This window comes from Myxocyprinus asiaticus, chromosome 35 (assembly GCF_019703515.2).
Source record: "Myxocyprinus asiaticus isolate MX2 ecotype Aquarium Trade chromosome 35, UBuf_Myxa_2, whole genome shotgun sequence".
Lineage (NCBI taxonomy): Eukaryota > Metazoa > Chordata > Actinopteri > Cypriniformes > Catostomidae > Myxocyprinus > Myxocyprinus asiaticus.
Genome location: NC_059378.1, coordinates 27,191,642 through 27,219,495, shown reverse-complemented (window position 1 = coordinate 27,219,495; position 27,854 = coordinate 27,191,642). Strand labels below are relative to the sequence as shown.

General features: G+C 41.5%; 1 protein-coding gene across 9 annotated transcripts in view; it reads right to left on the bottom strand.

Annotated features, from left to right (window-relative positions):
• The window catches only part of LOC127425930 (plasma membrane calcium-transporting ATPase 2-like), a 396,733-nt gene that overhangs the window by 128,403 nt on the left and 240,476 nt on the right, over nucleotides 1-27,854 (bottom strand). For all 9 annotated transcript variants that reach the window (XM_051672265.1, XM_051672268.1, XM_051672266.1 and 6 more), the window contains 2 exons: nucleotides 26,041-26,238; nucleotides 412-669 (listed from right to left, as the gene is read on the bottom strand). In XM_051672265.1, coding sequence (XP_051528225.1) covers nucleotides 412-669; nucleotides 26,041-26,238 — 456 coding nt within the window. The remainder of the gene's footprint in view (nucleotides 1-411; nucleotides 670-26,040; nucleotides 26,239-27,854) is intronic.

Sequence of the window (27,854 nt, the reverse complement as noted above, 5' to 3'; positions counted from 1 at the left end):
GCCATGTTACCATTGACCTTTGACATGTGTGTTCTTAGAGCTATGATTTACTAACAACAACCGTGAAAATAATTCACTTGGTTGTTGTTAAACAAGTATTATATAACCACAAAGAACTTTCTCAGTACCTATACTTACACATGAAAAGAGCCTGCCAACTCACAGGTCTTATAATTTAAACTTTTAAATCAGGCTTTTGAATCTGATGTCTCTTTAGCTCCAGCGGCCTTATGGAATAGTAAAGTGTACTGTTTTTTAATACTACTGTATAAGGTAGGGAAGTATGAATATTCGGATGGGGGGAATGACTTAAAATTATGCATTTACATATACTTGTAAGGGGACAGGTAAATGTAAAATACAAATAAAGTCTCAAATACAAATATACAGCTCTTCTAAAAGGACACGTACCATACTTGACTTGTGCAATGTCACCAACGACAATATCTGACACAGGAAGTTGGATAACCTGTCCTCCGCGCACCACCTGGAATTTCTGTTCCTGTTCGATGCGGCTCTGTAAACCCCTGAACTGCTTCTCCTTGCTCCAATCATTGAAGGCCGTGACAAGGACGACACACACCACAGAGAGTAAGATAGCAGCGCCCTCGATCCACCCGGCCTCGGCTTCCCCCTCGTCCTCCTCACCTGCGCTCACTGTCCCACAGGCTGGTGAGAGAGTAGAACAACATACTGTTTAGACATGCTGGTGTAAACAGTGCAAACACACAGTCAAGTCAAGTAATTTTTATTTGTATAGCGCTTTTCACAACACACATCGTTTCAAAGCAGCTTTACACAAAATCATGCATTAACAGAAAATGAAACTGTAATATCTATAAAGTCTTAGAGTCATCATTGTGTAGTTTGATTAAATATTTTTTGTAAATTGTGTATAAAAATAAATGATTAAATAATAATTGTATTTAGAAACCCAGTGAGCAAGCCAAAGGTGGCTGTGGCAAGGAAGACAAAACTCCATAAGATGTTGGTTAATAGAGAAAAATAGCCTCGGAGAAACCAGGTTCACTGTGGGGGCCAATTCCCCTCTGGCTAAACAGCATCAATATAATGCCAATATTACTTATTTATGTGCAGTGCAAGTCATGGTTTAAAATGTGTAAACTAAGTAAGTGTTAAGGACCAATGCTTAAACAAAGATTTTATATGAACTGTAATATTAATGACTAATGTCTTTGAAATTCATCATGGATTAACTGCAGAAGTTCACATAGATGCATTGTCCTTTGTTAGTTGGCTGATGAAGGCTTTGTTGGCAATTAATTCAATTAGTCTGTGTATTCCATTAAATGCATGGGTGTTTCGTCAAACATTATTAAATACCTCGGGTCTTTAGTGACCCTGCATGTTTATCTGTCACAAATGGATTTTCAAAATGCTCAGATAGTGTAAAATTTTCCAAAAAAATTAAGACAATGAGAAAATAATAGAATAGAATATATTCTGTATATTTTCATGTTTTTTTTTTTTTTTTTTGTTTGTTTCAGAAATCAAACAGATGACAGAGTGGGATTTGCAATTGGCTATCAAACACATTTTGAGCTACACATAATATAAGCTACACATACAGTATGTATTTTCAGAGGTACTTATTGAGTCTAAATAGAAATACAACTTACAGAATTTCAGTAGTACACCCAAATAACAATAGCTATATCATACTTTTGTGCTTGTTATAGTTTTCTTCTATGTGCTTCTTCTTCAAATAGCAATGTCAAATATAAATCAAGTCAATCCTGAAACAGCAGCACCACCTTTATTAACAAATAGCATGTATAATATCTATAATGTGTACATGCATATGGAGTACTGAAAATTCACCATCATTGTGCAAAAAATCGACATGATATAGTAGTTAATTGTTTAAAAACATAGCACTAATTTGTCTTGTAATGAACAAATAGATAGTTTTTTTCATTGAAAGTAAACTTGTACAGATAAGAAAAAAAAAATATGATTTATGGAAGTGAAATATTTATTTCGATAGTATTACAAATTTCAGGCCACTAACGACCCAATATTCATATATTTTTTTTTCATTTTTTATTATTATTATTACACTATTCATAAGAAAATGGTTAAGGAATACTAAATAGGTGTGGGTATAACTCCAAGTTATACCTCATATTCAATTTTAGTGACCTGGGACCCAAGGTATGCATTTAAGGGTTAATACCCCAAATTCAGTTGAAGGAATATTTCAGGTTTAATACAGGTTAAGCTTAATCAACAGCATTTGTGGCATAACATTGATTATCACATTAATTAATTTTGATTTGCACTTCATTTTTTTAAAAGAAATAAAAAAATCTGAGTTTCAGTGAGGCACTTACAATGGAAGTGAATGGGGCCAGTCCATAAATGTTAAAATACTCACTGTTTAAAAAGTAAATACACAAGACATAAATAATATGCATGTTAACATGAATTTAGTGTGATAAAATCACTTACTAACCTTTTCTGTGTAAAGTTATATAAAATTTTACAACTTCGTTGCCACAACGTTGTGACGCCATAAACCATAAAACGACCATAAATAATGACGATATAAACAACTTTACAGCTCAAATAATATGTGAGTTTTAACAGAAGAATTCATTCAAGTGCTTTTATAAAATTATGAGCTGCACATTTCTGCTGTTAAACCTTCAAACAATTGGCATTCACTTCCATTCTCAGTGCCTTACTATAAACTCAGTCTTTGCTTTCTTTTAAGGACAAGTCAAAATTAATTTTTGTGGTAATTAACATTATGCCACAAATGCCACTGATTGAGTTTAATTTGTATTAAACCCAGAATATTCCTAATATACCAGATAATATATTACATGAAATGTGTTTCCAGCAACAGACAGCTAAAAATCCAGTCTGTGTGGTTTTCAGAGGTCTATTTTTAAGCCTTTTAGACCTACTTATTTTCATAGCTGCAGCACATGGATAGGCCACTGTAGATCTCTTAATTTGATTTAGCTCCCCTGCAGCAAACCACTTCATTCTGTACGCCACTTCTGGGTGCAAAATATCAGTGAGAGTGTCAGGAGCTGTCCATGGTTCTGAAGTGCAGACAGCAGGCATTAGATAACAACTCGTGACTCTGCAAGCTGCACACCAGAGCAGACGCGCTAGCACTGCAATGTCCCCTTAAGTTTTCACCCTTAGCTAAACTGCCCAGCCTGCAAGACCCATTTATCATTGCATGACTGAGTGAAGCACTGAGTGATTTTCTTTACTTTTCAGGCTATTGTATCAGGTTACTCTACTGAAATTCAAATGTGTTGTTTGCATTTCAGCAGGAGGCTAAATCTCATGCAAAAATGTCCATAAATAAGAAATAATATTTGAATATTTAAATTTCACTTGCATAATTGCATTAAAATTATGCCAGTTTTTAGGACCTTTAAGTCTTTTTTTCTTTCTTTTTTTTTTTTGCATTATGACATTATTCAAATCAGGGACAATTAGGCACATCGCCCAAGTCTTATATCCGTAATGTATCTGAACATTTTGTTTTCGATTTTATTTTTTTGATTTTATTTTTTGTATTTCACACAATTCTTGATTATTCTCATTATGTAATACATCACTTTTTTATTTAAATCAGCTTAAAATAAAGTCAGTGCAATAAATAGTATAATAATGTATACATATACATTGTATACAATTGAAATAATATATATATTTTTTTGTTTTGCGTTACATTAATAAGAATTTGGAGGAAAATTAGCTTAATCGTTGATGAAAATAATGTCACAATGCAAAAAATATTAATGGTCTCTAAAAATTGTTAATTTTCTTCTAGCAAACTTAATTCTTTTGATTTTGGAGTGAAATATGAACTTGGCATGTTCTTGACAGATTTTGTGAGAACAGTAAATATAATTTCCCAGTTTTTGTTTCCGTTTAAGCCTGTAATGCACTTCTTAATTGGGCAATATGTTAATAAGTGACCTTCACAATGTGTTTCAACCTACAAATCCATCTCCAAAACATATTTTCTGCTCTTGCCTGATCTCCTCTCACCATACGAGTGAAAGTGAGAGTTTTTCTGTATTGATCTGTATGGTGCCTGTGCTTTTCTTGCATGTGGAGGATGCAGGCAGAAAATCTGTACTGGCATAATTCAATCTAAACAACAGGGGCGTCTGGACACATGGACACAATTCATCTTCCTTAAGAGACACAGACAGTGCCATTCTTCAAAAAACAAAAACAAGGAGTGTCACAAATCTCAGTGTTAATGGCAGGATGGACACAGCTAGAGCTGATACTTAGGATGCTTTCACACTGGCAGTTTAGTACGAAACACAGCACAGTTCACATGAAAAATTGGTAATGTGAAAGCTGTCATGCGGACCGGGGAGCGCACCGCGGTACCAAACCCGAGACTACCTGTAGGAGGTGGTCTGAATTCGGTTGCAATGGAACTGTATCCCGATTCGCGTGAATGTGAAAGCGACTTGGACTCGGGTGCGCACTCGTTCAGGAAGTAAAGTAAACTGCGCATGCGTTTTAGCCGATGACGACATCTATCTATCTATCTATCTATCTATACACCTTATACTATTATAGGTTATAAATATAGGGTATAATAGGAGATGACAGTGGCGATAACTTCACCTTGGATACGAGCGTGAGTAAGCGTGCAGTGTAAACAAAGATGGATGTGTTTTCACCGTTTTTCTGATTGGCATAACTCCTTTTGTGAGTGTTAAAACAGACAGCACGTGCAAATAAACCACAGCAAGAGCAATTAATTCCCATTGCCTCACTAAGACTTGATTTCAGAGAATATATCTTGAATTTGGCTTATTTTTCTCATCCCATTGGCAAATCCCTAGTGCAAGATTTTTTGGTAACACTTTATAATAACTTAATAAATCATTAAAAAACGTTGTATATTGCTAAACAGATAATTATTTTATGTACTCTGCCTGGCAAAAAAAAAAAAAAAAAAAAATTGCACACTGTAATATTTAGTTGGACCGCCTTTAGCTATGATTGCGGCACACATTCATCACGGAATTGTTTCGACAACCTTATTCAACGTCACAAAATTTACAGTACTTCCATCCAGAATTGCATTAATTTTGGCCGAGATCTTGTATTGATGACGGGAAAGTCGAACCACTCCATTAAATCTTCTCCAACACATAATGATCCAATCATAGGCTCTTAAATATCTGCTTATTTAAATACAAACGGTGAATTTCTTTTTTTTTTTGGCTAGGCAGTGTATATTAAAATAGTTAGAAATATGAGATAATGGGCTTGTTAATGTGTACTAATGAATTTAACTAACAATAACTAATGATTTGTTAAGCATAATGTAACTTAAATTAAAATACTTACATATGTTATTAATCTTTCATTCCTGTATGGCCTTGCACTTTTAAACATCTACAAATGATTTTATCAAAATGTAGTATAATGATTAACAGATCACTTGTTAATGTACATTTGAATGCATAAATTATTCATAAATGAGCTCATGCATTTTTTCAGAAATGATAAGTATTTTTCACCACTTCACACATAATTCATGCTTACAAAGTATTAATTAATGTTCATATAATAAGTTACCAAGGTCTGACAAGGCCACACATTTATTGTTTGTTTGTTTGTTGTGGTAAGCATGCATGCTATTACTTTTTACGCATTTTTACAAATAATTTATTAATTATTTGTTCATATTTTTGTAGTACCCAAACTAAAGTTGAATCTTTTCATCCATTGTAAATTTTCATAAAGATTTACAAATAATATACAAATACTTAGTACCTTTATGGGCATTGGATTTTGAGCTACTGTAACAAAGTTGCTACAGACATCAACAAAAATACATAATAAGAAGAACAGTCTACTTTAAGAGAAAAACTTGTTATTGCCTCAATAACATAGTTATGATTAAATAAAACAGGACTTTATTGTGCCATATATCACAATAAAAAAAAAAAAAAATTTAATAAAAAAAATTACTAAACTTTCAATGTTTTCTCCTGAAAAAAATATTTACCAATACAGATTCTGACTAAGAAACATATGTTGTTTTTTGGATCTTCCATTTCTGAGCAAGTTCTGCAGGTTTTGCAATAAACCGTCATTTAAAATGAATCAACAGTGGTAGAATTTCACATGTGGGAGCGGGCAGTCACTTTTTCCATCGCCAAGTGATCTCTGATTGATGGATTCATGAAGGACTTTGCTTCAGGATTGTGGGTAGTGTAGTACTTCACCTGGAATTAGTCCATTGCATTAGTTTGTTGACCAATGGTGCGTTCACGTCATGTCGGAATTACCGTAATTACGAGATACTGATTTGTAAAAAGTCTCCACATCTTCGGAGAAATGGTAATTACAAGATGTAAACTCTGAATTTTATGAAAGCTCCGACTTTACAGTCATGATATCTTGTAAATATGGCAGCAGCATCAACAGTTAAAGATAGCAGGTGTTGAATAGTACAATTGAAACTTTTGTTAACTCCTACAAGAGTAAAAGGCTTGTTATTTGCTTTTACACAAAAGTAGAGACATATACACTCACCGGCCACTTTATTAGGTACACCTGTACATCTACTTATTAATCTAATCAGCCAATCGTGTGGCAGCAGTGTAATGTATAAAATCAAGCAGATATGGGTCAGGAGCTTCAGTTAATGTTCACATCAGCCATCAGAAAGTCGAGAGTGGCAGAGAAGTATGTGAGGGTGGTGCAGGATATGTATGAGGACAGTGTGACAGTGGTGAGTTGCGCGATAGGAATGACGGACTGGTGGAGTTGGGATTACATCAAGGATCGGCTCTTAGCCCTTTCTTGTTTGCAATGGTGAAGGACAGGTTGACGGATGAGATCAGACAGGAGTATGGACTATGATGTTCGCAGATGACATTGTGATCTGTAGTGAGAGTAGGGAGCAGGTTGAGACGAGCCTGGAGAGGTGGAGGTGCGCACTGGAGAGAAGGGGAATGAAAGTTAGTAGGAGCAAGATGGAGTACATGAGCGTAAATGAGAGGGAGGGCAGCAAAATAGTGCGGTTGCAAGGAGTAGAGGTGGTGAAGGTGGATGAGTGTAAATACTTGGAGTCAACTGTCCAAAGTAATGGAGAGTGTGGTAGAGAAGTGAAGAAGAGAGTGCAGGCAGGGTGGAGTGGGTGGAGAAGTGTGGCAGGAGTGATTTGTGATAACAGGGTATCTGCAAGAGTGAAAGGATAGATTACAAGACAGTAGTGAGACCAGCTATGTTGTATGGTTTGGAGGCGGTGGTGCTGACAAAAAGACAGGAGGCAGAGCTGGAGGTGGCAGAGTTGAAAATGCTGTGATTTTCATTGGGAGTGACGAGGCTTGACAGGATTAGAAATGAGTATATTAGAGGGACAGCGCAGGTAGGACGGTCTGACTTCTCTCATCAACACAGCGTTTCCGTCCACAGAATTGCCGCTCACTGGTTGTTTTTAGTTTTTCGCACCATTCTCTATACACTCTAGGGACTGTTGCATGAAAATCCCAGGAGATTAGTAGTTAGAGAAATACTCAAACAAGTCCGTTTTGTCACGGTCCTGTCACTCTGTCAGTCTGGGTTTTTGTCTGACAGGACCGTGGCATCATTGTCCCATGTCTGTCTTGTGTTTCATTTTCTGTCTTTGTGTGAGCGCACGGTTTCGGGTGTATTTCCTGCCGTGTGCTCTTCGGTCTGTCTTGTTTCATGTCTGGAGTATGGTGTCTGGGTCCTGACTTCCTGTCTGGTTCGGTTTCAGTCTGTGTCGGGATCCAGACACTCATGCTCCATATCTGTCTGTTATCAACATGGTGCATCGCACTTATTTCATCTTGGCAGCATGCACTCATGTCAATAGTTTATATCTGTCTCTCATGAACACGGGTGCACCTCGCATCGCGCTTGCGTTGCGCTGCACACCTGGGTCACGAGCTTTCATGTTGTGCTGCGGTTCAGTCACTTCGGTCTAAGCTGTCGGGTATGTGTGTGTCTGAGCTCTTGCACAGGTGTCCTGTCTTGTTTTTGTCGCCTGTTGCGTGTATCACGTGCCGTTTGTGAGAATACGTGGCATCGCTTTGATTTCCGTTGCTATGCATTTTTTTGTCCTGTTTGTCAGTTGGCATGGCCGTATATTGCCTTATTGTCTTGTCGATGTGTGCTCATGCCATTCCGGTGTTTTGTTGTCTTGTGAGAGCACATGGCTTTGTTTTGTTTCTGTATCGCCATGTGTCTCTCTCTGTCTTACATCATACCCTGCCTCCTTGTTTGCACATTAATAGTTTATTAGTCACACCTGCCTTGTCTTGATTTCTCCTGTTGATTTCTCTCCCTATTTTAGTCTCCTTGTGTGTGCTGTCCAGTGACAGTTCATCTTGTGTGTCTTGTGTGTATTCTAGTCGGTCCTATTTGTTGGTCTTGTTCCAGACGGTCCTGCTTCCCGTCCAGTTGGTCCTGTGTGTTTGCCCCGTTTTCCAGTCCAAAATAACTCAAAACTTTATATCAAATTTACCTTCTAAAAAAATGAGTCATTTTTTACTTGTCTGTGAGCTTGCTTGGCTGAATAATCTAATGTTATATCTTAGATGTTCAGAAAAAAAAAAATGCCATCCAGCAATAAAAGCATGCTAAACAAATCATCAGAAAAATATGTTTCACCTAAAGATTATAAAATGTTATATATATATATATATATATATATATATATATATATATATATATATATATATATATCATCAAAAAGGGGAGGATCTCAGCTTTCTAATGACACTTATATTAAACTTCTAGTCCACTCAGAGGCCAAGATATTCAATGAAATTACGATGGTGGTGCATGACCTGAAAATTACTGAATGTCTATAGACGATCACATCTTTGTGTTCTAAAATGCGTTAGAGCGCCACCTATATTTCAGATCTGTATTTTGTGATGGAATGTGATAGAGAAAAAAAGTGTGACTGGTGAGCTTTTAAATTTGAGTGTAAAAAATTGCAGAATTCGAAACAGCTCAAAAATGCACCAGAGTTTAAGGGGTTAATATTGCTTTGATAAATGACTTGTATTTTTTCTATCTCTCTTGAAAATGGGATTGTTTTCTTTTCTTGATTAAGGATTAAATTAATACTCTCTGTTTAAGGATACAATATACTATAAATGTGTTATTGAGACTTAAAGTAAGTCTTGTTATTTTTGCTTTTTTGTTTAATTAATGTCGGTATCAAGTATTAATGTCTATATCAAGCATAAAACTAAATTTACCCCTTACAAAAACTTTGTAACAGTAGCTCAAAGTCCAATGCCCGTTAAGATACTAAATAATTATTTGTGAACCCTTATAAACATTTACAATGGATGATTAGTTCAATGTTAGATAAGGTACTGCAAAAATATCAACAAATGATTAATAAATGATTTGTAAAGATGTGTAAATAGTAAAAGCATGCAGACATACCACAACAAACAAACAGCAAATGTGTGGCCTTAACAGACCTTGGTCACTAATAAGCTGGTCATTAATGACTAATTTGTAAACATTAATTATGTTTAAAGTGGTGAAAAATACTAATAATAAAAATAAATAAATAAATAAATAAATAAACAACAACAACAACAACAACTTCTAAACGTAAAAAAAGTGTATGAGCTCTTTTATGAATCATTTATGAAACCGTTTAATTAAATTTGTAAGAATTCAAATGTACATTAATAAGTGATCTGTTAATCATTATATAACATTTATGGTTAAAAGTGCAAGGCAATATAGGAATGAAAATTTAATAACATTTGTAAGTATTTTAATTTACATAATGCTTAACAGATCATTAGTTAATCTTAATTAAATTCATTAGTAAACATTAAAAAGTGCATTATGTCATATTTCTAACTATTTGAATACACAAACTAATTATCTGTTAAACATTATATAATGTTAGTTAAAGGTGCAGTATGTAAATTTCAGAAACCCTTGTTATTAATGACACCTGTGGCCGTTAAGTGAACTGCAGCCTGTAGCTCGTGATCGTGCGCACTCCATGGGGAACAAAACAAAGAGACTGAACGTTTTTCACCGGCTTCATGGTGACAGATGAGGTAACATAATTAAAATTACACAGTTATGATTGTTTTACTACAAACTTTGAGACTGCATATTATATTTGACTCTACAGTGCTGGAACAGGGCTAAAACAAAGTGTGGATATAGGTCTGACTATGCGAGACTGTAGATTGAAGTAATCACTTTTCTTTGCATGATAAATTGACTGCATTTATACGATAGCCTTTGTCGGCGTTAGCTAGCTAGCCAGCTTTATCAATAGCTGTTAGCTAAATTTGGTGGATGATGACAGTAGCTGTTTATAAAATAGACTGTACATTATAAATATGTTGACACAATTCAGTATTGATGTGATTCCATCACAACTGTCATTTATCGATGCACTATTGTTTTATAATAATAGAATGTATATATTTTCTGTATAACCAAGTTACGTTACACTAATGAATGGAGCTTTTTGCATTATCTTGAACATTATCTAGCATTCATTTAATGTATTATTGTAGTTTACCTTGCTGAATAATTACAGATTAGCATTATGTCAGTTACTGAGGATCAGCATACCTGACTTTTAGTATAAAGAGAAGATCATTGAAATTATTTTAAAGTTACGAAGCAAGGTAGTTTGCAATTCGTCAGCGTTAGCAGGCAAGGTCAAGTTAGCTAAAATTACACAGATCAATCCTTATGGCACTATATTTCACATGCTTTGCAGTTCCCTATCTGTCACTCACTCGACATTGTGTCGATGTAGTGACACTAGGGGTCACACTTGGGAGCCTGAGACACCTCTGGTCTTTGATAAAAGGCCAATGAAAATTGCCGAGTGGTATTTGCATGCCACTCCCCTGGACATACGGGTATAAAAGGAGCTGGTATGCAACCACTCATTCAGATTTTCTCTTCGGAGCCGAACAGTCATGCTCACTGAGCTGAATTCTCACGACTGTTCATTCACCTCTGCTGGATCTGATGGCGCATTTCAGCGGCTTCTCCTCCCTCTGCACTGGTGCAATGCAGAGAATGCCCCTGGGCGCTTCGGCAGAAATAAAAGAGTATATTTCTCTAAAAGAGCGGCACAGGCCGGTCTGTCTTTCTAAAGATGCTTTTTCGATTGTGTGTTATTCCTGGTTGCGCTCGTTATCTCTCGCCTTCTGGTGGTCACGATCACTGTCTTTCGTGTCTGGGCACTGCTCACGTGGAGACAGCGATCGTGGATGGTCATGTTCTCATTGCGAGGACATGTCCGTGGCAACGTTGTGGTCACGGCTCGCCTTCGTAAGAAAGCAAGCCACCCCAGAGGCTCCCCGCCTCGGTCCTCATACCCACGGGTATGAGGCCAGCGCGGCTAGCACTGGGGGTGATTTGGGGACCCCAATGGGACCGCCTCCGCCGGGTATCCCCCCGCGGACCTCCCATTCCCCAGCACGCTCGTCTGCCCCGATTGGCGGCTCGTCTCACGGCGAGTTTGACCTCTTATTCGGAGCCCGTGAAAGTGATGAGCTCTTGAGCACAGCATCGGAGAGCGGGCTCGTCCAGTCGGAAGCCTCAGCTGGCTCCTCCCTTCGGGGACGATTGCCCAGTCATGGGCTGACGCGGATATGATGACATGCTTTCCTGGGCGGCTGCTCAAAGCCACACCCCGCCCCCGTTCCTTTCTTCCCGGTAGTGCATGAAGAGCTGACAAGGTCGCGGGAGGCATTTTTACTGCCCGGTTCCAATCTTTTCAGCTTCCCCGCCCTCACTACCCTCAATGGTGGGGCGGCCAAGGGCTATTCGGCAATCCCCTGGTGGATAAAGTCTCTCGCGGTGCACCTATGCCCGCAGAGCGCCACCACCTGGCGCAGGTGCCCAAAGCCCCCGTCCAAGGCCTGTAGGTTTACGTCATCTCTGACAGCCAAGGCCCATGGTGCCACTGGGCAAGCCGCCTCCGCCCTGCACACCATGGATCTCCTGCAAGCCCTCCAAGTCGCTAAAGGAACTGCACGAGGGTAGTTCCGCCCCGGGATTGATGCAGGAACTGCGCTGGCGACCAACCTCACTCTCCGAGCAACGGAGGTCACGGCGTGGTCTCTCGGGCGGACGATGTCCACATTAGTGGTCCAGGAGTGCCACCTTTGGCTCAACCTGGTTGAGATGGGTGAGGCCGACAGGACACGATTCCTTGCTGCCCCCATCTCCCAGGCTGGCCTATTTGGTGACACCGTCAAGGACTTTGCCCAGCAGTTCTCGACGGTGGAGCAGTAAACAAATGCTAGCTGGCATATCCTGCCCCGGTGCGACTCAAGATCTCGCACCCCATCTACTCATCGCCAAGGGCGTCCCCCTGCGGTTCGCCGGGCATCTGCCCAGGTTCAGCGGTGTCTACTTCACCTTGGTGAAGGACAAAAACGCTGCTACCTTGCGCAGAGATCGCTACCCTCCTACGGAAGGGCGCGATAGAATCTGTCCCTCCAGCTGAGATGAAGAAGGGGTTTTACAGCCCCTATTTCATCGTACCAAAAAAAGGCGGTGGGTTGCGGCCAATCTTGGACCTGTGAGTACTGAACTAGGCTTTACACAGACTCCCGTTCAAGATGCTGACGCAAAAATGCATTCGTTGTATGTCCGGCATCAAGATTGTTTCGCAGCGGTAGACCTGAAGGATGCATACTTCCACATCTCGATCCTTCCTTGACACAGACCCTTCCTGCGGTTTGCATCCGAGAGTCAGGCGTATCAGTACAAAGTCCTCCCTTTCGGCCTGTCCCTGTCTCCTCGCGTCTTTATGAAGGTCGCAGAGGCTGCCCTTGCCCCGTTAAGGGAGGTGGGCATTCGTATTCTCAACTATCTCGAAGACTGGCTAATCCTAGCTCATTCTCGAGACATGTTGTGCGCACACAGGGACCTGGTGCTGTCACACCTCAGCCAACTAGGGCTTCAGGTCAACTGGGAAAAGAGCAAGCTCCTCCTGGTTCAGAGCATCTCTTTTCTCTGTTTGGAGTTGGACTCAGTTTCCTGGACAGCATGCCTTACGAATGAGCGCGCCCAGTCGGTGCTGGCCTGTTTGAAGGTGTTCAAACAGAAAACAGCGGTTCCACTGAAACTTTTTCAGAGGCTCCTGGGGCATATGGCATCCTCGGTGGTGGCCACCCCGCTCGGGTTGATGCATATGAGGCCGCTTCAGCACTGGCTCCAGACTCGAGTCCCGAGATGGGCATGGCGCCACGGGACACATCGCGTGGTCATCATGCCGGTCTGTCACCATCTTTTCAGCCCTTGGACTGACCTCTCGTTTCTACGGGCAGGTGTTCCTCTAGAACTGGTCTCCAGGCGCATCGTGGTCACGACAGTAGCCTCCAAAATGGGCTGGGGCACCATTTGCAATGGGCACGCAGCCGCCAGCCTCTGGACGGGTCCGCGACTGCATTGGCACATCAACTGCCTCGAGTTGTTGGCAATTCTGCTCGCCCTGTGGAGGTTTCGGCCGTTGATCCAGGGCAAGCACGTGTTAGTTCAGACAGACAACACGACAATGGTAGCATATGTCAACCGCCAAGGCGGTCTGCGCACTCGTTGTATGTCACAACTCCCCCGCTGTCTCCTCTTCTGGAGTCAGCAGCACTTCAAGTTGCTGCAAGCCACTCACATCCCGGGCAACCTCAACACTACAGCGGACACGATGTCATGACAGGTTACCCTCAGGGGAGATTGGAGACTCCACCCTCAGGTGGTCCAGCTGATTTGGAGTCGATTCGACAGGCACAGGTGCACCTGTTCGCCTCCCAAGAATCCTCCCCACTGCCCGCTCTGGTACACCCTGACCGAGGCCCCCCTCGGCATAAACACGATGGCACACAGCTGGCCCCCTGGCATGCGCAAATATGCGTTTTCCCCCAGTGAGCCTACTTGCACAGACCCTGTGCAAGGTCAAGGAGGACGAGGAGCAGGTTGTCTTGGTAGCACCCTACTGACCTGCCCACAGTGGTAGACATGATCACTCAGGCTAGGGCCCCCTCTACGAGGCGCCTGTATGCCTTTAAGTGGCGTCTGTTCACTAAGTGGTGTTCTTCCCGTCGGGAAGACCACCAGAGAGGCGTAGTCGGATCAGTGCTTTCCTTCCTGCAGGAAAGGTTGTAAGGGAGGCTGTCCCCTTCCACCTTGAAGGTGTACGTTGCCACCACAGCAGCACAACACGACGCAGTCGACGGTAAGTCCTTAGGGAAGCACAACCTGATCATCAGGTTCCTACGAGGTGCCAGGAGGCTGAAACCCTCCAGACCGCACCTCGTTCCCTCATCGGACCTCTCTGTAGTTCTTCAGGGTCTACAGAGAGCCCCCTTTGAGCCTTTGCAGTCAGCCGAGCTTAAGGCACTCTCCTTGAAGACTGCCCTCCTGACTGCGCTCACTTCCATCAAGAGGGTAGGTGACCTGCAAGCGTTCTCTGTCAGTGAAACGTGCCTGGAGTTCGGTCCGGGTTACTCTCACGTGATCCTGAGACCCCGAACGGGCTATGTGCCCAAGGTTCCCACCACCCCTTTAGGGACGAGGTGGTGAACCTGCAAGCGCTGCCCCAGGAGGAGACAGACCCAGCCCTGTCGTCACTGTGTCCGGTGCGCGCTTTACGCATCTATTTGGATCGCATGCAGAGCTTTAGAATCTCTGAGCAGCTCTTTATCTGCTTTGGTGCACAGCGGAAAGGAAGCGCTGTCTCCAAGCAGAGTATCACCCACTGGTTCATTGATGCCATAACTATGGCATATGTCGCCCAGGACACGCCGCCCCCGGTAGGGCTACAAGCCCATTCTTCCAGGGGTGTAGCGGTTCCCTGGCCCTGGCCAGGGGTGCCTCTCTAACAGACATTTGCAGAGCAGCGGGCTGGGCAACACCCAACACCTGTGCAAGGTTCTACAACCTCCGGGTGGAACCGTTTTCGTCCCAGGCAGTGGCATGCAACACAAGCAGATAAGCCCGAGATAGCTGGCCTGGTGTATCACTTGCACATAGTGCCTTCCACCTCCCTTGGAGCTCAAGACGTGCGCCATTAATTCCCAGTAGTGTTCACAAACTTTTTTCCCTGGTTGACTTCCTCCGAGCCCTGTGGCAGTCGAGTTTTCGGAGAGACTTGCTGCCGGCCCAGTACACGTGCTAACTAAGAGTCCTGTTCTGGGGTAGGTGCTCTGCCTATGGCGGTTCCCTGTAAGGTAACCCCATGCGATATATATCTTCCACTAATTTGTTTCCCTGTTGGCAAACTGCATCTTCCTTGGGCAGAGCCCCTCTGCCCCAGTCTCCATGTTTGTAGTAACTCCTCCCCCATTGGGCAGGATCTACCTTGAAGACTCTCCACATGGTTGGAAAAACCATGTGACGTATTCTTCCATTTAAATACCCCCCCCCCCCGGGCGAGGTGTGGTCTCCGCGGTGTCTTCCCCTTGGGAGGGACACCCCCCGACTAGACCATGCGGCCCAGTCGGATAATCCCCCTTCTTTTTTAGGGAGTGGAAAAAGAGAAGGGGAAAAGAGGCCACGACTAGGTTAAGCCTGTCTCTATATTTTGGGTAGTCGACTTGTCCCCAAAAAGGGCCTTCGACGCTCATAACGATGTTGGGGGAGGTTACGTGTCGATCTGGTGTGCTGGCTATGAGGCACACAGTAGTCTGCCCACCACACACCGCCAGTTCATGTAACACAGTTCAGACAATTGTGGCATTTCGTATAGGGACCCCTAGTGTCACTACATCGACACAACGTCGAGTGAGTGACAGATAGGGAACGTCATGGTTACTTGTGTAACCTCCGTTCCCTGATGGAGGGAACGAGACGTTGTGTCCCTCCTGCCACAACGCTGAACTACCCGCTGAAATGGCCGGACCTTATATCGGCTCCTCAGCATAAAACCTGAATGAGTGGTTGCATACCAGCTCCTTTTATACCAGTATGTCCGGGGGAGTGGCATGCAAATACCACTCGCCAATTTTCATTGGCCTTTTATCAAAGACCAGAGGTGTCTTGGGTTCCCAAGAGTGACCCCTAGTGTCACTACATCGACACAACGTCTCGTTCCCTCCATCAGGGAACGGAGGTTACACAAGTAACCATGACGTTATGTATGCTTACCTGTCCAATAAGAAGAATGCCAATTCAGGGTCGGTTTTTATCCCCAAAACCGAACGAATGTCCATCCAGGAATCAAATATCCTGCTGATGTTCACTCTAGTTTTCGCTCGACCAAGATCACGTTTCCGCTTAGCCAGACGGGAATGTTTTTTTTTTTTTGGCTTACTCTGAGTGTGTGTAGGAGTCGGTGTTGTGCTGGGAGCCGGACATTTGCTGGATTCCATTTCTAAGATAACGTTACCTAGTGTTGCAGTTTGTTGTCACTGTTGAATAGTGGAAGCACTGAGGCAAGGCTCTCGGGAGCGCGCATAAACTTCACATCTTTTGGCTTTTCCCTGCAAAAGCGAACTGCTCCCTTCGCATGAAAATCAGTCTTCAGGCTTTAATAGGCAACCTAGGAAGTCCGGGAAGGGCTCATTTTTTAAGCCGTTCACACATTGGCAAAAAAATTGTGAATATTACATGAAAAAAGTTACATATTGCACCTTTAATGAATTATGAATGAAAGTTATTTTAAAGTTTTACCAATTTTTTAAGCATAAATCAAACAAAAATTGGAGAGGTTTATGCTTACAAAAAGAAACAACTATTTGCCAGTGGGTTAAGAAAATAAGCTTAATTCTCTGAAAGTTACATAATTTTGCTTCTCAAGTAAATGTATGTTGTTTAAAAGATACTTAGATATTTATACTAGAAAACGAGTAAAAATGCTGATTAAGAAAATTATTTTCTCTCTACCTCTGCACCTTCATTGATTATGAAATGTCCAAGGTGTATTTTGCATAGTAATGTGTACAATTTGCATATTAATGTTCACAATTACCTTTATGGTCCCATTTTTTATGTTTATATTGTATTTGTAACAAACTCAAATTCAGCAATGCAAAAACATCACAAACCAAGACAAATCTAGATTGATTCATAGCTCTAAATGTCTTGGAATTAAAGATCATTTTCCATTCTTGGTGTAATTGAATCAGTGAGCATTATGGTGATTTATAATACTTGCTCAGCATTCTCTTACACTCTGCCTTAATGGTTTTGTCTTCACTGTGCATTTTATGGCCTGGCGGTGTGATGTATGGACCATCATCCAAAGGTTATTCTTCCAGAGCACACTTCATTAACTCTAGAGGCTTGAAACTTTTTCTTTTAATGGATTCCCTCACATCCCCGGCCTATTTGATGGGATCTGAATGCATAGTCATGCTTGTCAACAAGAGTTTGCTTTAGCTTGAGAGGTGAGGCAGGACAAACACTTAGCTGGCAAGAACTTGTAATAGAGTTTGTAGAGTAGGAGATTGTTGAGGCATCAGAGTTCCACCAAAGTAAACATGTTTGGGTGTTTCATTCTGTGATCAATAATTTATAATATGTGTGCTGAATATATACTGCATATATTTTATATAATTACTGTTCAAGGTTTGCAGAAACACATCCCATAAACTGCATGTAGTGTTTACATGAACTTTTGCAACATTTTTATGACCTCAGCAGAACTTAATCTCTATTTACTGATGAAAGTAAATGCCAGTGGTTCATATTTTTTTCCACATCTACAGTAAGTATTCTGAATGTGTATTGCCATCAGGTTAAAGATAATGTCCTTTGACATAAATTTAATATTTGTAATAAAAGCTAAATCTATAGTATAAAGTTTACCATTTTAAATATCCATCTTACTCGCTAAATGTGAACACCATACCTGCATTCATTGTTCACTACTCCCTACACATTGATAAGGGAACATCTGTAAAAAGAATGTCTCGGTTATGTGCAGCATAATCCTGGTTCCCTGAGTGGGATTGAGACACTGAGTAATCGCATTGGGACACGCCCTGAGTGTCACATGGTCTGAAGCCCTTATACAATCATGCCAGTTTACTGGCTGATGGCGCTTAAGCGACACCCGAAGGCGAAGGTAAATAGACTTTAAGCCCCAAAACGCTCTTGCAAAAAAATCCAGCACTGTACCGACAGGGCAGTGAACTGGATTTTCACCTCACGCTGTACATCAAGAAGCAAAAATACGCCACTTGAACGTATAAAGTTTCTAGTTGATGGAGCTCTAGCATTCAGAATGGTATCAACCACAGTGGGGGATAACCCATCATTCAAAAGTGTGCCCCGTTGAGGTGCCATACCCATAACTTCCACAAGTCTGACCGGGGGTGCCAAATTTTGCCCCAAGCCTGAGACAACATGTTTGTTCTGACTGGAATCTCCCAAAGCACTTTCTCCAGAAGTCGAAACCATACTTGAGATACCAAAACGGTGGCACTAACAGAAGCCGAACCCGATCCTCCCGAACTTTCTGTAGAACTGCGTGCGACAGACTGATTGGAGGAAACATGTAAAAACGCGTTGCCAGCCACTGATACACCAATGCAACGATGCCCAGCGGTGCTGGGGGCGAGAGGGAAAACCAGAGGGGACAGTGTGACGTCTCGCTCGAAGCGAACAGGTCCACTTCCGCTCTACTGTACCTTCTCCAGATTTGTTCCATAATCTGAGGATGTAATGTCCACTCTCTGGGCATCAAGCACTGCCTGGACAGGAGATCCGCCCCCAAATTCAACTGGCCCGGACATGCCCGGCTCATAGAGACAGCACATTGTCCCATGCCCACAGAAGAATATGACGTGCGAGTCTAAGCATGGCATGAGAACGCACTCCTCCCTGGCAATTGATGAAGGACACCACCGTCCTGGGAAGAAAATCTTTAACGCCAGCAGCACTGTGAACATCTCCAGACAGTTTATGTGCCAATATTGCCACTGGCCTGTCCAAGCCCCATAAGCTGGACGGCCTTTGTATACAGTGCCCCAACCCATGGAGGAGGTATCTGTCATTATAACTTTGTGGCAACACACCTTTCCCAACGGAATGCCCGACATCAAAAGGCGGGTCTGTTTCCATGGTACTAGAGTTCGGTTGCACCCACGTATCACTTTGAAGAGACGGAACACATGAGTCAGTGGTAGAAGTCCCTTTGTGGAGTTCATTCAGCACTGAAAAGGTCTCGCATGCAACATGCCGGGGGAATGACAGCAGAAGCCGTGATCACGAGCCCCAAAAGCCTGTGAAATGTTCTCGCAGGAAGAATGCGTCCCACTCTGAACATCACTAGACACTAGCGAAATGACAGAACATGAACTGGAGACAGACGCGCCTGCATCGCTCGCGAATCCAGCTCCACCCCTAGAAACAGACTCTTCTGCACTGGCAACAGGACACGCTTGTCTAGGTTACACACAGCTCTAGACCAAATGGCTGAGAATGACATCTCGATGTTGGGCAGCCAAAGACTCTGAGTGGGCAAACACCAACCAATCGTCCAGATAATTCAAAACGCGGATGCCTTGAATCTTCAAGTGTGTCAAAGCTGCATCCATGCATTTTGTGAAAGTGCGTGGTGTCAGTGCAAGTCCGAACGGAAGGATGCATAATTAATACGCTTGCCCCCGAAAGCGAATCTGAGAAAGCGTCTGTGCTTCGGCACAATCTGAATATGGAAATAAACGTCCTTCAAATCTGTTGTCACAAACCAGTCCCCTGGCTGCACATGTGACATTATTTGTTTCTGCATCAGCATTCTGAATTGACATTTCATTAGAGTGAAATTCAAAATACAGAATGGGACACAAGCCATCATCTTTTTTCGGGACCAAAAAATAACAGCTGTAAAATCTGCATTCTCTCTGAGAAGGGAGCATCTCCTCTATTGCCCCTTTTTCTAAGAGAGAGTGAATTTACCAAAGCAAAATACAGAAATGTCTGTCGGAAAAACCCCATTGAACACCGGTAGAACCCGCCTGAATTGAATTTCATAACCATGCTTTATCGTTAGAAGTACCCAGTTTGAAATGCCCTATAGCTGCTGCCAGGCTGACAGATGGACAGACAGAGGGATTAATGAATGTCTCTTGCCTGCAGTGCAACCTGTAACCACTAGATGGTGTGCTTGGCTTACTTTTGGCATCTGCCCCAGAACCAGCGGCACAGCGGAGTGAAGCTTTCGCTCCTCCAATACTGTGGCTGGTTGAAGGGAATTTGATAATGTTTTTGCCCTATATTTAGGCATAAGTGATGAGCGTCCTGAAATGTATCTACAGCAGGGACACAGACAGAATAAATATTTTCCTTGGTATTTGAATGGGGAAAAGTGTATGAACATTGGGGGGAATGTTTATTTGAGAAAACTGGTTCGCTATAATGACCCTAGCATTCTTTATGGGGGGACAACATGTGGTGCTTATGTTCACTGTGTGTTTTGTGTACACTTGTGCTCGATGAACATTGAATTCTGTTATGCATGTCTTGAAACCATTGGTCATGGTGACAGAGGCCAAATTCGATCAGGCAATTATAAAAAATGGTCACTCTGAATGTATTTACAGCAGAGGAAGCCAGATAAACCATCTTCCCTAGCATAGAATGGGAAAGAATGTGCGAACATGGAGAGGAATTGACAGCAAGCAGGCTCACCACAATGACCCCAGCATTCTTATAGGGGGATAATGTGTGGTGTTTATGTTCACTGTGTGTTTTGTGTACACTTGTGCTTGATGAACATCAAATTCTGTTATGCATATCTCAAGACCCTTGGTCATGGAGACAGAGGCTGAATTAGGGAAGCATTTTTTTTGTGTTTTGTTTTTATGTTCGCTCCCCAGAAAGCTGTGGGGGAAAACTGAACAATATTCTGGTTGTCGGACATTCGAGGAGTGTACAGTGGTGAACTCATTCTGATACTGACTGAAGGGCAAACAGGAGAGAAACAGATTCGTTTATACGGTCCAATTTCGTTCACCGAAAAGTGGCTCATCCTTTATTACACAGCAAGACCTTCAGGCTCATGTGTCAACCTATTTTTATCGTACACTGAGACATATTACGTGTGCCCCAAGACCCTTAGTCATGGAGGCTGAAAACATTCAATGCTTGTTCGGCAGCATAAAATCGAGCAGATATAGCAGTGCGCATCTCTTGTCTTGCCAGAACGCCCGTCTGGTCCATGAATGGGCGAAAGATAAAAGAAACGAGCATATCCTGATAGAATTCCGAAAGAATAATGGCTTTGACAAAGCACTCCGCGCGTTGGTTCGCCATCACTCTGTTGGGGAATATTCTCTTATTCCAGCCCCCTCGTTCTGCAGCCAGGCTCACCAGCCCATGCATGATCCCCTCTGCCGCAAGCAGTTCGCTTCGAACGGGGAGGGAGAGAAAGGCCGAGGCCGCTCCTCCATTGTCTTATTGATGTGCATTCTCACAGAACGACACAGAAAAAGACAATAGGGACAAAGGGGCCAATTTGTTCCTTACCTTCCAATGACGAATTCTCTAATACAGCGTTTTTTAATGGCGACAGCTCAAGACGTGCATAATAACTCTTTCGCAAGCTTTGTTTGTCAGAAAATGGCCGCTGAGCTAAGCCTCAGAGCATGTCCGATGAGACTCGCGCTTTCACTCAGGGGGAGGGCGACAAACACGAGGAAGAACCCGATGTCCGTTCGCACTCCAAACTTCTCAGTATATGGAGCTCCAAATATGGAGGCCGTGGAACTGAAACAAGTGGGGATAACACCTCGTGGTGAGAAATTGCGAGCCTCGAAAAGTGCAGCGGTCCCCATCAGACCCTTGTAATATTTGTAAAAAAAAAATGTATGCTGTGTAAATGACGTCCTTATGTGTTTGCCACTCAAAAGGGAGGATTAATAATCCTCGCTTCGACGTGAGTCGCTGGAACAAACATGATTCGATGGAGAGAAAGTTAGTGTCTTTATGGAGCCCGTGATGTAGCCCCTTAGGAGCATTGCTTAAGCACCATCAGCCAATAAATTGCCGTGATTGTATAAGGGCTTCAGACCATGTGACACTCAGGGCGTGTCCCAATGCGAGTACGCAGCTCGAGTTCCTATGAAAGGGAACTTCACTTGTTGCACAGATTAGTGGTTACGAGGATGATGATATAGTATTAAATACATATAAGTAGAATAATTAATATTGCTATGTATGAAAAGGATCAGGGTAAGTCCCGCAGAGGGCGTAAGTTGACATGTGAGCTGAAAGTGTCATGGAAGCAACACAAATGACGTAATTACTTCAGCAGTTGTGTTTTTTATATCACATTTGCTTTTAAATGACACTATTGGTTAGGTTTAGGCTTAAGGTTTAGGGTAGGGAGGTAGGTTTTGTTTCTTTCAGGTTTTTAAGGTAAAAAGGAATATTCCAGGTTCAATACAAATTAAGCTCAACCGAAAGCATTTGTGGCATAATGCTGATTACCACAAAAATTTATTTCGACTTGTTGACTTGATTTCTTAAAAAAAAAAAAAATCAAAAATCAAGGTTACAGTGAGGCACTTACAATGGAAGTGAATGGGGCCAATTTTTGGAGGGTTTAAAGGCAGAAATGTGAAGCTTACAATTTTATAAAAGCACTTACATTAATTCTTCTGTTAAAACCCTGAATTTCAAACTATTATTTGAGCTGTAAAATTGTTTAAATCATCATTTTACAGTCGTTTTAGGGTTTGTTGACATTGCATTGTCATGGCAACAAAGTTGTAAAATCGGCTATAACTTTACACAGACAAGGTTAGTAAGCTATTATATCACACTAAAATCATGTTAACTTGCATATTGTTTATGACTTGTGGCTATACTTTTGAAATAAGTGAGTATTTATATGTTCACGGATTGGCCCCATTCACTCCATTCCATTTTTTAAGAAAAGGAGGGGCAAGTCAAAAAATTTTTTTTTGTGGTAATCAATATTATGCCACAAATGCTATTGATTGAGCTTAACTTGTATTAAACCTAGAATATTCCTTAACCTTAAAAACCTCATCTGTATGGAAGAAAATGTAACTTGCCTTTAGCGCCACACAGTGGCCAATTCACATCGGCACTGCCGCGATACATGTAAGGAACCATGTAATGTCATTTTTAAAACTGTTGTCAAAGACACATATTTTTCATGAGATCAGGCTGTTTATACTCATAAATATCTGCCTAGTAAACACTTCTAGGGTGAATTTAAGTCCAAATTAAATCAAATTGACCCTATTTACCCTATTTTGTTTCTTAATACACATTATTGGTATTATTGTGCTTGATTAATCAGTGCACGTTATTCTAAAGAAAAAAGGGTATCTTTGTTTTCTTTCATCAAAATGTAATAACTTGCTCCACCTCTGAAACAACTTTCCTTTTCAGATGACATTGCTAAATTCTCTTATTTTTCAATGCCTCAACTTCCCCACCTGTCATAAACAGACCACTTTTTTTTATTTTATTTTATTTATTTTTTTTATTGTTTATCTACCTCACATGAGTGGTGCACCATTTCTAAAACAAAATTTTCAAACAGCCATATTTTATAATTGCAAAAGTGGGATCGAAGGATTATTTCTTTTTACTTTGTTAACAACATTTTTGCAGCGAGACAAGGAATTATCTGAAAAATATGCACACTTGTTTTTTACATTACAAGAGCCACATTTATGATGTCGGAGCGTTTCAGAGGTTAATTTTATATCACTCAAACCATATTCATTAAAATAAGTTGATACAGCTAACTAAGTACAAAGCTAACTTATGTTGATGTACAATATGATGATCAAATGGTCTCCCTTCATTACTTGGAACATTTATAAAAATACGTTACAGACATGACTGTTATGAATTTCATATCAAATTGTATGTTTGCCAGTGAGAGAATCATAAACCTCCAGTGCTCGTTCTTAACCATGATGATTCTGATAGATCACTGACTATTGCTTTGATCTGTGACTTGTTTCAAGCTACAGCATTTATAGCTAACATTTGGTAAAGGGACCATTTTGACAAACTTTTCAATTTGAATGAATATGATAAACATAATCTAATATTGCTGCACTACTCTGCGTATTCCACTTGAGCTTTACTCCCACCAGGGAACCACTTTGCTTGCGCAGCACTGACTGAAGCAGTCAATGCAGAATTTATTCATTTACAGCCTTTCACGACTTAGTATTCATGCAAGGCCTTATTGTGATTTCAGTCTTATTACAATCCATTACACAGCCTTGATGTATATCATACAGATGTCTCAGAGATCAAAGTCTACAAGTTTTGCATTTTGGATGGTTTTCCCCTCGTCATGTAAGTGCTGCTTTCACAACTGTCACGTCCGTAATGAAGAGATGTCACGTCTGTAACAACATTTTTTCCCCCATTTATGTGAAAACAACAATGAATAAAAATTAAATATTACATGTTCTTATAAATGCCAACTGTCCTATTTATGGATTGTACTTTTCAGTTCACAGAGGTTTTAAAATGTGTGCGGTCTCCCAAAAACTCATGTCTATTTTAGTCATGTCCATAATGTAAGTTAATTTTCTGCTCTAAAGTGGAAGAAAACTTGTTTAGACAGAACATTTTCTGATGTCTGGACTTTATCTGCAGGTGTCTATGATTATTCATTCAAATGGTTCGATATATTAGTCATGAGTACTTTATATGTGATGTTAAATTTGAAGTTTTCCCTGCAAATATTACGTCCGTAATGCTGGAATTGCCGACAAGTAAAATGGGTGGTGAGTTTTACTTTGACTTTAAGCTGAAAAATAATGCTGGTGTCCCTCAACTCCTTTTCACCATACTTAGTTTAGCCAAGGTGGTGCATGGTTTGGAATCTCACTTAAGAGCAAATGGAATTTACCCCATGTAAATTAATAAGAGGCACAAAGAAGACCAATCAATCTTAATTTAGTAAAAAATTTGTTAGATTATGCCAAAAAATATATGATCTCTACAAAGTGACAGGAAACAACACCTTACTACAAAGGACAGTCTGGTGCATAAAGACTAATGGAGTACTCTTGATATTGCTTCTAAAAGCTAAAAGCCACCTTATGGAACCCCAACTGAAAGCCATAATGACAGATACATACAGTATACGCACATTCGCTGCCATTCAAATGGTTCGATATATTAGTCATAAGTACTTTATATGTGATGTTAAATTTGAAGTTTTGTCTGCAAATGTTATGTCCATAACGCTGGAATTGCCGAAAAGTAAAATGGGTGGTGAGTTTTACTTTGACTTTAAGCTGAAAAACAATGCTGGTGTCCCTCAACTCCTTTTTACCACACTTAGTTTAGCCAAGGTGGTGCATGGTTTGGAATCTCACTTAAGAGCTAATAGAATTTACCAAAAATGTGTTAGATTAGGGGGCCTGGGTAGCTCAGTGGTAAAAGACGCTGGCTACCACCCCTGGAGTTCGCTAGTTTGAATCCCAGGGCGTGCTGAGTGACTCCAGCCAGGTCTCCTAAGCAACCAAATTGGCCCGGTTGCTAGGAAGGGTAGAGTCACATGGGGTAACCTCCTCGTGGTCCCTATAATGTGGTTCGTTCTCGGTGGGGCGCGTGGTGAATTGAGCGCGGATGCCGCGGTGGATGGCGTGAAGCCTCCACACGCGCTATGTCTCTGTGGCAATGCGCTCAACAAGCCACGTGATAAGATGTGCGGGTTGATGGTCTCAGACACGGAGGCAACTGGGAATCATCCTCCGCCACCCATATTGAGGCAAATCACTACACGACCACGAGGACTTAAAAGCACACTGGGAACTGGGCATTCCAAATTGGGTGAAAAAGGGGAAAAATCCAAAAAAATAAATAAGTAAATAAAAATAAAATAAAAAATGTTTTAGATTATGCAAAAAAACATATGATCTCTACAAAGCGACAGGAAACAACACCTTACTACAAAGGACAGTCTGGTGCATAAAGACTAATGGAGTACTCTTGATATTGCTTCTAAAAGCTAAAAGCCACCTTATGGAACCCCAGATGAAAGCCATAATGACAGATACATATACTCACATTCGCTGCCCCCTCCGGGCGGTTGATAAAAGGAGAGTCCCAGCGAGATTATGGCTGCGATTTCGAGGATGATGAGGGTCACATCTTGTAATGCTTCCCATACTAACTGTAAAAAAGTTTTTGGCTTCTTTGGAGGTATAAGATTTTCTCCGAATACTTCTTTTCTCTTGTCTAGATCAGTCACAACTCCTTCCAACCCTGAAACAAAAACAGAAAAACAAATATGTTAACAACTCAGCAGAAAACACTGTGCATTATGAGTGAGTGTTTATTAGTAAAGTTTGATGTATGACTGGTGTTATATAAGAGTTAATTCAACTACAGGCTACATTAAAAAGGTCTTGGAAACTTTACAAGCTTTCAAAATAATGGCTTTAATAGATTTTGTTTCACCCTCACCCCAGGCCCAGACTTTCAGAATCAGAATCAGAATCAGCTTTATTGCCAAGTATGCTTACACATACAAGGAATGTGTCTTGGTGACAGGAGCTTCCAGTGCACAACAATACAAAACAGCATCAAGACATAGATAATAAAAAAATAATAATAATAAAAAAAATAGAAATTAAATATATATATATATAATATATATATATATATATATATATATATATATACACACACACACACATACATATACATACATACAAACAAACATACATACACACAAAGACACACACATACATACATACACACATACACATATGTAGTGCAAATCTAAATACAAATCTGTTATATACAGTGCAAGGGATTGTAATGGCAGAAGAGGTTGCATGTGTTGGATAAATATAAAAAGACTAGACTGTGAATTGCACATAATTATTGCTCAATGGGGCAGTTTTAACTGTTCATGAGATGGATAGCCTGAGGGAAAACACTGTTCCTGTGCCTGACAGTTCTGATGCTCAGAGCTCTGAAGCGTCGGCCAGAAGGCAACAGTTCAAAAAGGTAGTGGGCAGGGTGAGTGGGGTCCAGAGTGATTTTTCCGGCCTTTTTCCTCACTCTGGAAGTGTATAGTTCTTGAAGGGAGGGCGGGGGCAACCAATAATCCTCTCAGCAGTCCAAACTGTCCTTTGTAGTCTTCTGATATCCGATTTCGTAGCTGAACCAAATCAGGCAGTTATTGAAGTGCAGAGGACAGACTCAATGACTGCTGAGTAGAACTGGATCAGCAGCACCTGTGGCAGGTTGAACTTCCTCAACTGGCGAAGGAAGTACAACCTCTGCTAGGCCTTTTTCGCAATGGAGTCAATGTGGGTCTCCCACTTCAGGTCCTGTGAGATGGTAGTGCCCAGGAACCTGAATGACTCCACTGCTGCCACAGTGCTGTTTAGAATGGTGAGGGGGGTCATTGTTGGGGTGTTCCTCCTAAAGTCCACAATCATCTCCACCGTTTTGAGTGTGTTCAGCTCCAGGTTGTTTTGACTGCACCAGACAGCCAGCTGTTTAACCTCCCTTCTGTATGCAGACTCATCGTCATCTCGGATGAGGCTGATGACAGTGGTGTTGTCTGCAAACTTCATGAGCTTGACAGAGGGGTCCTTGGAGATGCAGTCATTGGTGTAGAGGGAGAAGAGTAGAGGGGAGAGCACATATCCCTGGGGGGGTACCAGTGCTGATTGTACAGATGCTGGAAGGGAATTTCCCCTGTCTCACAAGCTGCTGCCTGTCCATCAGAAAGCTGGTAATCCACTGACAGATAGACATGGGAACAGAGACCTGGTGTAGTTTAGTCTGGAGTATAGCTGGGATGATGGTGTTGAAAGCCGAACTGAAGTCCACAAAAAGGATCCTTGCATATGTCCCTGGTCTGT